General features: G+C 44.1%; 1 protein-coding gene across 1 annotated transcript; it reads left to right on the top strand.

Moving 5' to 3' along the window:
- Window positions 1–6,034: 6,034 nt before the first annotated feature.
- Window positions 6,035–10,766, top strand: LOC103356863 (cysteine-rich venom protein). The gene is made up of 9 exons (XM_008281172.1): window positions 6,035–6,057; window positions 6,329–6,427; window positions 6,990–6,993; window positions 7,301–7,401; window positions 8,159–8,249; window positions 8,615–8,757; window positions 10,049–10,137; window positions 10,259–10,341; window positions 10,463–10,766. The coding sequence occupies exons 2-9, from the start codon at window positions 6,368–6,370 to the stop codon at window positions 10,597–10,599; spliced, it is 708 nt and encodes a 235-aa protein (XP_008279394.1). The 5' UTR covers window positions 6,035–6,057; window positions 6,329–6,367; the 3' UTR covers window positions 10,600–10,766.
- Window positions 10,767–12,679: the final 1,913 nt, after the last annotated feature.

Raw genomic sequence — 12,679 nt, forward strand, 5'->3', positions numbered from 1 at the left:
GCTGTGGTCAGATTCTGGCCGGGTGTCGCTAATTTACATAATAGTTTACACAAAATCTACGTTATATTTTTTTCTGTTCAAAATGAAATACCTTTATCTGACACCCTTGTTCTAACAGAACCTGTTGGCCACGTAGAGCTCGGCTGTGCATTCAGGACCATTTCTTTCCCCCCACTGGATAGAAATGTAAATTCAGCAACAGGGGATGAACAAGAAAAGATTTCCAACAAAAGACTTCCACCTTTCTCATGTAATTTTCACAGAGCCTCGCCTCATTATTCTGTCAGTTTGCTGCCCGGGGTACCTGCCTGGAGCTGCACTCAGGGCTGTCGAGCGCTCGCCTCTGTAATGGCCACTATTACTTTAAATGGTGTGCCTTCATTCTTACTTCATGAGAGGAGTTTTTGTTCCAAGAAAAGCATATCTCGATGTATACAGTAACGCCATTGGTACATAATGAACTGCACCCATCGTTGCATTTACCATTTATTACCTCTGACAGCTGAAAGCGACCTGACTGAGGTTTGTGTTTCTTAGTTTAAAGTCTGTATGGCTGGCGGCCGCACATCAAATATATCATGATTTAAAATGACGTTACGTTGCTGGTTGGATTCGCACCAAACTTGGCATCTTAGATTTTTGCCACGTTGGCGCCACGGCTCTACAGATGGCGACGTCAGGCTGTCAGTTAGTCCACCAGTTTGGTCCGGCCTGAAATATCTCAGCAACTGTTTGGGAGCAGATATTACATAGATTCATAGTCTCCATCTGTTTCCAGTTATCCATGAAAATATCTCCACGTCTATCTGACGGATTGGCAAAAAATGTATAGAAACCGGTGGTTCCCAGAAGATGGAGCGGCACCTTGGGGTTAACATATGGGGATTTCAGTGAAATGTATCGCCAGTTATTGGATGGAGTCCCACGAAATGTGGTGCAAACATTCAGTACAGTATACTACAGGCATGTGGGAACTGAAGTGCATTCAAACACAAAGGAACAAGAGCTGAGAGCCATTAAGAATCAGAAGTGCAAATACATCAGTCATGGGGCTGTGTGTGAACAGCATACCACTTGAAGATCATTTCATAAGTCTGCTGTTTTAACTCTGCTGTAGGAAGTCCTTCCTGCCGTCTGCAGTAATGCTTCACAGTGAGTCCTCAGGACGAGGACAGGAGGCCTGGACCTGTTCAGGACGAGGACAGGAGGCCTGGACCTGTTCAGGACGAGGACAGGAGGCCTGGACCTGTTCAGGACGAGGACAGGAGGCCTGGACCTGTTCAGGACGAGGACAGGAGGCCTGGACCTGTTCAGGACGAGAACAGGAGGCCTGGACCTGTTCAGGACGAGAACAGGAGGCCTGGACCTGTTCAGGACTTCTGCTCTTAATTTTTAACATTCAGCTTTATTTTGCACTGCAAGAGTTCCATCTTATCCTGTTCTCAATCCTTTTTTATTTTATTTCATATTCAGTTTTTTAATGCAGTATCTTTCCTAGTTTCTGGTCATATCGTTTTGTTTCTGTGTGTGCGCTTTGTGCTTCATCCGTCTGCTTAACGGCATTAAGACAAATCCACGGTGAGCTGCTCATGTTGACAGTAAGTAGATAGTAGGTTAGGGTTATGCTGTCCTTCATCCCTCAGTCAACAGTGGCACACGGAAAACAAAAAACACGTCTGGATGCCACGCAGTCAGCTGGCGAGTCAGATACCAGGTACCAGGTGAAGACATGACTTAGGACGGGTTTAGTGTCTTTGTGTGAAACTGCACGTTTTTTAAACTGGAGCACAAGCTGGTCAAACGTTTTAAGTAGAAACAAGCATGAACCTGGTTCTCTGCAGCAAAATGCAGCGACATCAGGTGCATCTCAGGTCAAGGAGAGCAGATCTCCAGATGAGGACAGGCGACCGGAGCACACTGATTGTTCACAGCCTTTAAACATTTCAACAAAACTCAAAGTGGACAAAAACACGAAGCAGGCCTGTATTCAACCTAAACCAGGTGTACAGCTGGCTGGAGCTGCCAAACAGAGGTGGTCAGACGTCTGTTCCCATCAGCCTCAGCAGTACGTCTGTGTTTAGTCGGCATGCAAACACAATAAACTAAGATGTTCAACACGAGCATGTCCGTGTTTCGCTAAAAGTTTCGCTCCGTCGTGCCACCGCGTCGTGTCATCGACATTCTCAGATTAAATTAGAACCAACTTTTCCTCTCCAACAGTAAATAAACCCGAGGTCAAGACAAAAGGAGGCTGCAGAGGAACACTGAGCAGTTAATCGTGTTTAGATGTAGCAGTGATTACAACAGGTGGAAGCAGTCGTGTTCTCTGAGATCATTTTAGAACATGATAGAACATGCAGCGCGTACGACAAAAAAAACCTCCAAGATGTAAACAAACTGAAGCATAAACCGTCTCAGGCCGCTGATCGTTGGTCAGTCGGTATTTATAGATCATAGACATTAAACCAGAGAACACATGTGGTCCTGAGATTTTTCTTTTCAAAGCAAAAGACAAAAAAAAGAACACGACATTCAGAACTACACAATAATATCTTAAGTTTATTGACAGCTTATTGTTTGCTGTGTTGCTCTGACTCCAGCTGCACATTGTGCTGCGTAACAATCAGGCAGCGAGCGACGGGCCGATGGCAGCATAATGCTCATTGTGCATTAGGACCCATAATCAAGACCAACGGAGAAGAATGTGCTGAGAACCAGGATGCTCAGAGATAATAGTTCTGCTTTGTTGGTGCGTATCTGAGCTGCTTCTGCGTTTCACGCAGCCGGACTTTGATCTGACATCAGAATAAAACAAATGAAACTAATGGTTAAATGTGTCTGAAACACTCCCTCCACTCCTTGTCCTTGACCTTTTATGCCACATGTAGCAGTCTGATGTATTGTTCATATAAGAACATTGATTACGGCGGCTTCAGGTGCCTCATTTCCAGAGTTTTCCAGAGAAAGGACTCACCTGATTACAATTAAAACCTATTATTTCATGTTTTGCCTCTGAGCCTGTGCTGCAGGTTCAGTGACAATCTTTCTGCACATTCCTGTATTTGTTCTATTTAGAGCTGAACTTACATATAAATGGACCTCTGTTATATTCAAGCCCTTGTCAAACGAATTCACACAATGCTGATTAAGCCTGTTGGCGCCAGGTAAATCTCACAGCACACTGGAGTTTTAAGGCCTTGTCCGCACTAATACGGATATTCTTCCACGTATGTTTAAAAAAAAAAAAAAAAAAAACCCAGCATGTGGACCTAACAGTGTGGATGTGGATGCAAACACAGACGCTTTTGTGTTCCAGTGAAGTGGTGCAGCGATGCCAAGCTCGGTGCTCCAGCGCCGACCAAACCACTGTTGCATCAGCAGAGTTTGAAATGTGGCGTCTCCAACTCCTGGTTTTATATGTCCTCACAGATACACACAAACCAGAGTTTAAAAAAAAAAAAAACGTGCACTTAGGAAGGCGTATGAGAGGCCTAAACATCCCTATCAGCAATGATCGGTTTGGCAGATGTGAGGAGGGAAGCAACGGAGATGGAGCAGGCCACAGCAACCATGAGTGTTGTGGTAGGAAGCATAAAAAAGAAGCTCAGCATCAAGAGGAACCACAATCAAAAACAGGACCGGTGTCATTGGTAGGTGCATGTTTATGATTTTTGCGTGGAACTAAAGCTGGACCAGAAGAGCGAACATCACATCTTGTGTCAGTCAGCAGCTGGATGATCCGATCTTTGTGTTACAGATCATCGCTGGTGACGAGAGGTGGATGTGCAGGTGCTGCCAGGAGAGGAAATGTTCCCTGTGAAAGAGCTGCAGCCTCCCAGACTGGGCAGATGTATCAGGTCAGAACACCAGAGGCCTGTTCAGCACACTGAGGATATCTTTTTGTTAACTTGCTTCAATAAACCTGACGACCGGATGACGAATCATCAACACGGCAGGTTTGACGCCTGATCGGCTGCATATTTATCAGATGGAGAACAAACTATAATCCCAAACCAGCATGACATGCACACATGCTGAAAGCAGCTGTCCTGTTACGCAGCTGCAACTAAAACCGTGAAGGAAAGCTGTCCACTCAATCAGCTGATCAATATCGATCATATCATCATATGAGGCACAATCTGAATAAAGTTTTAATTATTTATAAGGTACTTAGATGTAGGTTAATTATTCAACCTTTGTTTGAGCACAAGATCATACCACATATACAATACCTTCATCCATCCATCATCTCTACACCTTCATCCTCACTAGGGTCATGGGGGGCGGAGTCTATCCCAGCTGACTCAGGGTGAAGGCAGGTTCACCTGGACAGGTAACCAGTCTATCACAGGGCTACACTTAGAGACAGACAACCAAGCACACTCACATTCACACCTACGGACAATTTACAATCACCAATTAACCTCAGCATGTTTCTGGACTGTGGGAGGAAGCCGGAGAACCCGGAGAGAACCCACGCTGCACGGGGAGAACATGGAGACTCCACGCAGGAAGATCCCGGGTGTCCTCACCGGGACGCCAACCGGTGACCTTCTAGCTGTGAGACGCTAACAGTGCTAACCACTGAGACACCTGCAACCCAGTTTTAGACACAAATAAAGAATAAATATATAAAATAAATACATCTATAATTAAACCTGATAAGAAGAAGGTTCACTGTAAATCTTACAAAGTTTAGAAATTCTAGGATTTCGTGCTTTATCGGTATGTTTTAGGATTTTAAGCCTGTAGAGGAATGACGTGGCTCTAAAACCCTCTCAGAGACGAGCTCTGCAGCACTTTCTAGCTGAAGCTGCTTTCTGAGAGACCTGATTGGTCCGTAGACTGTTGATCGATCATCTGAGAAGGTTATTAGATGTTCAGCGTGCTTTAACATGGCGATAAGTAAGAAGTGAACCATCTTCAAAATCCTGAAGAGTTAAACCTGACGGTACCTCGCTAACCCTAAACCCTGCTTCACAGTTCAGACCACAGAAGGAACCTTCATGTTTTCTTCAACATGTGTGTGGTTGTGCTCCAGGAATTGGTCCCTCAGGGCTGGACTGTCCTGCAGAGCTCTGCTGTTTTGTCCTGAGGTGTCTGCAGGAGAACATTCGGCGCCCTGAGATGTTGCATGATAGCATGGTGATGCTCCCATGTGCTGTGTTCCTGCTCACAGCAACACCATCATGGCTTTCCATCTGCCTTACTGGCCAGATGTATGACTTCCTTGTGACCTCTTCTCCAAAATGAAATTCAAGTTGAAGGATTGCTGTTTGAATCATGCTGGCTACATAACAAGGACTTCCAAGGTGTGTTATAAGCGTTGCAGAAACTCTGCAGGCGGCGTGTTGCTGCATGAAAAGACCATCTTGAGGGGGTGATGGCAGAACCTGCATCAAGTGTTTGATTTTTATAGACACAGTCTCTGAACTTTCTGATCAGCCTCTTCCTGCTGGATGCAGGGAGACCAAAGTTCTGCAGGTTTATGTAAGAACCAGCAGCCACACATACAGTCCTTCTGCACCGGCTGATAATAAACACAAAGCTACAAAAACAGTTCTATGAAAGATCTCCTTCTTCCCTTTCCTACACGTCGATCAGAATCGGCCGGTGCCAAAGCAAGCACTGGGTGCGTTTTGTGCCCACACCAGCTGCGTGACTTTAATCCATACACACACTGGACCATGCAGCTCTGTCTTGTAATCTACCGTGACTCCATTTCTTCTGTTTACCTTGACCTCAGAAGACTTTCCACTATGTGCTCTGCAAACACGAGCCCATACATCAGGTAGTCGCTACACCCCCGGGCTTAACAATTCCTTGTTTACTCCCCTGTCAGTTAAACTGTTTGGAAGAAAAAGCCTCTTCAGTGTCTTGTGATAAACTTGTTTTTGTCCGGCTCCCGGTCTTTAAAGCCCTGGATTCTGCTGCATCATTATGAGCCCAGGGGGGATGTGCTATATTCTTCTGTATAGCGAGCAGCTGAGCTGGATCTATAAAAGGAGGGAGAGAAAAGTGCCAACTCACCTCCTCCTCCTGAAACCCTGGGTGCAGGTATGTCAGCTCAGAGGTTTCCTTCAACTTATTTTAAGCATCTTTAAAAATGTTTTGATGACAAATAGATTTATGTAAGAAGACCATCCAGCTGTCAAGAGGAGAAGCTTCGTTTCACTTCAACAGCAAGAAATGCTTTTGGTTTTAATGCCTTCTCTTCTTTAACAGTTTCACTGGCATTCAGGTCGAGGAGATGAATTCAGTTACAAATGTCGTTTATGTGTGAACTGATCTGTGTTCTCACAATAAAACTTGAATTTCTGTTTTGCAGCTTCATTATTCAGAAGTTTTCTTCCATTTCGTTGGAAAAATGCTTGGAATTCTGATTTGCATCCTGGCCGTGCATCAAGTGCATGCCGCCTGTAATCTGGTGAGTAGAAGTGAAATCAGGTTTTTAGATTTTATAAGACGCTGCAATAGACTTTATTACAAGGCTAGAAACACGTCTACCACCAAATCACAGAGCATGACGTACCAATCGTGTACTCATGGTCTTTCTTTTTCAGGTTTAGCTGTGTTTTAGACTGCAGTATTGTGGGTTTTTTTTTATTTTTTTTGCTTCTCTTGGAATCTGGCAGCTTTGTTTTATTAGTTTTTCCATGCAAAATAAATGATGAGATAATAAATCATGATCCATTTCCAGACTCTATTCTGTAGGGCCTTCTAGTATAATTGTATATATATATAAACAATATTTGTTTCAGCATGGAAAATAACCTTGGATGCTTTCAGGGACCAGTGGGAACCATAAAGGGTTTGTAGTGTTAGTTTGGAGATGAGAGCTGGGTGTTGGGAGTTTATCAAGTAGTTCCAGTAATATTTAGGTTATTTAAGTATTTTTACTCTCTGCTCTGCTTCACTGATGAGAAATTAACCAGAATTGTCTCTCCTCTGCTGCATGTCCTCTGCTCTGCGCCGTGCTGTGTCCACAGCAAGGTAAGCACACACGTTTAACTTTACTGAGATGTTTCATTCTTAGCATTAACTAAAACCATGCCGCTAAGTCTCCCGATGCGATTAGAGGATTTGGCCGAGTCTCCTCTGTGTGTTCCTTTGTTATGTCTAGCCATCTCAGAGCAATTAAACCAGGATATGTTTGTGAGTCACATCATGGATATGAAACCGCCAGAGTAAATATCAGTCCTTATTGTGTCTTTAATCTGGTGTTTACACATCGGTCTTAATGTGTGTGCATGTCTATCTGTGTGTGTGTGTGTGTGTGTGTGTGTGTGTGTGTGTGCAGACATTTGCCCAAACAACACAGCGGCTCAGTCCGACATCGTGAACACGCACAACGGCTTCAGGAGAGCGGTCCAGCCCACGGCCTCCAACATGCTGAGAATGGTCAGCTCTGCTTTCTGCTCAAACAATCCAAGTGGCTCACAGAGTGTTTGCTAATATTTACCAGCTTTTGTTGTCACTCGCCTGTAGGAGAGGAAAAAAAAACACAATGGACAGGGTGAGGGCTACTGCGCCTCACTCAGCGATCTGAAACCATAGAAGCCACTGGCTGCTTTTCAAAATCACTGTTGCAGAGGTTGACGGTAATGATGTTGACTCAGACTTAATTGGGAACCAGTGGCTCCCAAAGCTGGGGTTTTAGAACTGATTGGAAATAGCAGATTTTAACTGTAGTTGTGAGGAAAGAGAACCCCTGCTCTGGATCTATGCTGATGCAAGCAGCTCAAATCCATATTTGAATTATGACAACTCTTGACTGTCACAGTTAAATCAAATCTGTTCATCACACGTGTCACATCTTGGGATAAAGTCAACTTATTCAACCCAGCAGTTAGCAGAATAAAGACTTTTTGTCCTTCTGTGTCCTTTTTCCAAACGAGCTGTCTGTCGTGAGGTGTTCGGTTTCAGCAGGAGAGTCAAAAGAAAGATCACATGTTTGTTCTGGATCTCAGTTCTGGCTTCGAGCTGCTTGAGCAGAACATTTGCTCGTTTCAAAGCCACATCAGTCAAAACCGCTTTACATCTTAGGAGTGGATATATTCTGAAACTTCTCTTTTTCTATTTATGTTATGTTTCAAATCCCAAATGAAGGACAGAGAGAGAGTGGATGTTTTTACTGAAGTCCATCCGTCTCTTGCAGAACTACAGTGAGGAGGTCGCGGCCAGCGCTCAGGCCTGGATCGACAAGTGTGAACTGGCTCATGGAGCGCCCAGCACCCGCATGCTCAACGGTATGTTCCTGCTTCCTTTTATCCCTTCTCTCGTTGTTTCCTTCCTTTTTTTTGCACCACGTATGCCTCAAATAAAACCTCCGAGATGCTTTGGGTGCAAAGCTTCCCTGTGAGCTGAACAACCTTGTGACTGATGGTCAGAGTCACGGCGAACATTATCTTATCTTCACTCTTAATACCCTCCTTTAATAACACATTACACAGAACAGGATCTGTTATCGCTGAGGAGATTGCTATCAATAGGCCTTTTAATGAACCCTGTTTTATCTAAATAACTTAATCTGCTGGCATATAAAAACAAAGTGGTGTATTTGTAGACGCCCATTAATCAGTGCTGCCGTTCTGTGATTCCCACCGTCCTGCAGGATATGAATTAGGTGAGAATCTGTTCTATTCATCTGCTCTCACCTCGTGGACGGACGTGATCCAGGCCTGGCACAACGAGGTGTCGCACTACACATACCCCACCGGATCCTCCAACGGAGAAACCGTCGGCCACTACACTCAGGTACCGGCGGGTTGGACAGAACAGCTGCTGCTTATGTTTACGTGATGGTTCCTGCTTTCTTTCTTTTTTCTTCTTTCTTTTTTTTGATTAAAGCGGAAATGTTTTATATCAGCAATGGATCAGATGACTGCTTGCACCTGAACCTCTGTGGATCGTGAACATTCGTTTGTTTTCTTTTCTGTACATTTACTGTCTTGGTTCAAGTCTCGCTGATCTCACGGCGTTTTTTCAGCCAAACAAAGCAGAGCAGTCAGTCCTGAGCCAGATATAGATCTCTGAGGAGCGAAGATCAGAAACAGCTAGAAGAGGAGCGAACGCTGGAAGTCGAGCTGAGACGGGCTGACGCTGTGCTGGGATCAGCCGGACTGATCCGTGGGACATTCGGTTTGCTCAGTTCTTGGTACCACTGATTCAAACATTCCTGAGAGATTCTGCTCCATGTCGACACAATCATTCCTGCAGATGTGTCAGCTGTAGATGTCTGGTTTGACCACACGTTCTCCTGGATGGAGATCTGGTGACCACGGAGGCCTCTGAGATGACGTTTGCTCTGTGACATGGTGCATTAGAGGATTGTGCATTTGCATGAATGAGCAAGTGAACGGGTGTTTCTAATAAAGTGCTCGATGAGTCCACATGTATTGAATAATATAAAATAATAGAAGAGTCACACAGAATGAAACAGAACAACATGTACAAGGTGCATGTGTGTAAAAAATCCAATAGATCCAGGATCAATATCCCCCAAAGCTCTACCGTTGGTACATAAACACATAACGTAGCTCCTGAGTGATTCTGGTGTCATGACAGGTGAGGAGTTTTTCTGTCCTTTTGTTTTTCCTGTTTTATGGTGAATTTACTGAACAGAGCAGAAGTGACCGATCCTGCATTCACCAGAGGATTCATATCCCCAAAAAATCAAACGGGGAAAAGAAATTAAAGTAGAAACACAAGATTTATTTGTGTCCTTCAGCAAAATAAATGTGCCATTTTGAATACTTTCGCTATAAATCAACGAACTCAGCTAAATATATTTTCCAGGTATCTCAAGAAAACCTGATAAAGTAACAACAGCGTTTATGCAATCAGCACCTCTGTAGAACTCTACAAACTGCAAATGTGAATAAACCAGTTAATTTAGTATGTTATGGGAAACTGGGAGCACTTAACCTCCTTTCTATTTCTTCTTTCTATTACTATTATTATTTCTGTATTGGAAACGTGCTGTTTACACCCTGGTGACCTGACTGATGACCTGCAGCAGCACTAAAAGCGATTCCTCTGTCTTCAGGTGGTGTGGAACAGCTCGTACAAGGTCGGCTGCGGAGCAACACTTTGCCCCAACGGCATCTATTTCTACGGCTGCCATTACTACCGAGCGTACGTGACACCTTCTGCACTCTTTGTGGAGAAAAACTGAAGCGTTAATCTATGTATGTGTTTAGTTTTTTGTGTCACAGTTAGATGAGGCGAAGTAAAAACTCTCCTTTTCTTTTAACAGAGGAAACTTTGAACCTTATGAGCCGTACAAAGCGGGACCCTCATGTGGCTCCTGTCCAGATGCTTGTGACGACAAACTCTGCAGTAAGTAACAGACTCTGTGTGTTCTCCATGTGCCAGATGTGATGTTTCATCATCAGGGCTTGTGATGGTGACGATCAGGCTAATGAGCTCATCTCTGTCTGTTTCTGTTGTGTTGTTTCAGCCAACCCGTGTCCTTACATAAACAAGTACATCAACTGTCCAGCCATGAAAAATACAACCGGGTGCAGCAACAAGTACGTGGCTGCCTGGTGCCCTGCTTCATGCAAATGCACCACTGAGATCATTCCAATATACTAAAGACAGACTTCCTGGTCTTTACGTCGTCCTTTGACCTGCTGCTGTTCACGTGGATGCATCTCTGTCATCTGTGACGTGAGCTAACTCTGCTGAGTTTTCTGACACGCGTGTCACATGCAAAGAACATGAAAGAAAATAATAAAAACAACATCATCTGATTCATTGCTTCAAGTTAAAGGGATGTTTTGGGATTGTTGTAAACTATTCATCTTCAATAAACTCTTTGGGGATTTTCATCAAAGTCGTGCGTCATGTTGACTTCCATGTAAACTGCTGACTGTGCACCATGTTGTCCTCTGAGCGTGGGCGACGCCCCGTGTGGCCTGAGAGATCCCAACAAGCAGGAAATACAATGTCATCCACTAATGCCCAGGATAAAGCTTAAAAATCAGTTTGCATCACATACAATAAAACCCACATTAACAGCAGGAAGTGCTTTCTGGGCTGTGATTGATTTTATATTCATAAATGAGGGGTTGCCTCCTCCAGGTTGGGAGTGAGTTGCTTCCCTCAAGCAGAGGAGTTTTAGTGTCTCAGGATAAATGGAAAGCATGAGATGGACAGATGGACGAGAGTAGCATCAGGGGAGCTGAGCCAGAAGGCAAAGCTCGCTGTTTGCTCATCAGTCTACGCTCCAGTCCTCACCTGTGGTCAGGAGCTCTGGATGGTGTCGAACAGAGATGTAGACTGTTCATGAATGAGTTCATGTGTCGGGTGTCTGGGCTCGACCTCAGAGCCGGGGTGAGGAGTTCAGGCATCTGGAGGGAGTTCAGAGGAGAATTAGAGTCAGCTGAGGTGGTCGTAGCATCTGATTAGGATGCCTCCTGGGTGCCGTCCTTTGGAGGTTTTCCAGGCATGTCCAACGGAAAGGAGGCCTCGGGGTGGACCCAGACCTGCTGTAGGGATTACGTAGCCTGGGAAGGCCTCAGGATCCCCCAGGCAGAGCCGGGGAGGGAGGAGACGCCTGGAACGTCTCGCTCCTCCTGCTGCCATCACAACCTGAGTTTGGATAAGCAGATCAGTATGGATGGAGCCAAATGTGAATGGTTTTGATTCGAGGTCTGTCAAAGAGTGAAACATCTAAAAAAAAACACATTGACATTTGGCAACAACCTGTGACGATATGACTTGATGTTTTATCATTAATAAGACTCCAAATGCACATATTATTGGATTTTATACATTTACACTGACGTGTGTTCTGTACAGTGTGTATTTTTTATTTACATGCGACTGCATTGAACTGTATGGTGGTGAAACACTGCAGTGTGTCTGCTGTGGTTAAAGACTCCAACATCAGGATGTGCTGCAGCGTTCACATGTTTTCCTCAGGAGCAGGTCAAGATGAAAACAAAGACTCCCTCCGGTGAAAATGAAGTTTTTCACCCCGTTAACATGTCCATATGCTGTTTTTTAAATAAGCAGTCAAACACTGTGTCTGGACATTTCCACCTGATGACAGTCACAGAAACACATTCAGACTTCCAGGCTTTCACACATCACAAACTTAAGAAACCAACTCTCAGGGTGGGACCTTCTGTGTTTTCTGTGAGGTATCATTTAGCTAAAAATGCCCTCATTTGCATAACTTTCTAGAACAGATATCTGAACAATGGAGGAAGTCGGCGACAGAATGTTGCTTCACTTTGTTGACATGAGGTTTTTGTCAAGAAGATTTTATAGATATCTCTTTTTATCACTTAATAAATCAGAACTGTCAACAGCCAGAGAGAGAAAAGAGCAAGAACAAAGGTCCCATAAATCAGACTATGGCTGTTATATGAACAAATCCCTTCGTAAAAACCTTTAAAATACAGACAGGAATAAAACTGGAAAGTTTGGTGGATGTAAGTTCTATTGAGGTGGAGATTTCAGGCTCAGAGTAATAAGATACGTATCCGAGTTAAAACCTATGGATGCAAACAGAGAAAGCAAAATGAACACTTAATGTATATTTTTTAATATATTTTTTCCCATTAGTCTAAAAAAAGACAAGTAAGGAACGCAAAACATCTCAAACTCTCAAAATTGACCAGTGCATGAAGAATGATGGGCTGCAGGTGTCTCAGTGGTTAGCACC

The sequence above is a fragment of the Stegastes partitus genome, unplaced genomic scaffold (genome assembly GCF_000690725.1).
Source record: "Stegastes partitus isolate 25-593 unplaced genomic scaffold, Stegastes_partitus-1.0.2 Scaffold225, whole genome shotgun sequence".
Lineage (NCBI taxonomy): Eukaryota > Metazoa > Chordata > Actinopteri > Pomacentridae > Stegastes > Stegastes partitus.

What these genes read in the sequence shown, in the direction of transcription:
- LOC103356863 (XM_008281172.1), top strand. Translation starts at nt 6,368, where the DNA reads ATGCTTGGAATTCTGATTTGCATCCTGGCCGTGCATCAAGTGCATGCC. An exon ending in CAGCACCCGCATGCTCAACG is followed by an intron (nt 8,250 to 8,614) that starts GTATGTTCCTGC and finishes ACCGTCCTGCAG; the next exon opens with GATATGAATTAGGTGAGAAT. An exon ending in CCGTCGGCCACTACACTCAG is followed by an intron (nt 8,758 to 10,048) that starts GTACCGGCGGGT and finishes CTCTGTCTTCAG; the next exon opens with GTGGTGTGGAACAGCTCGTA.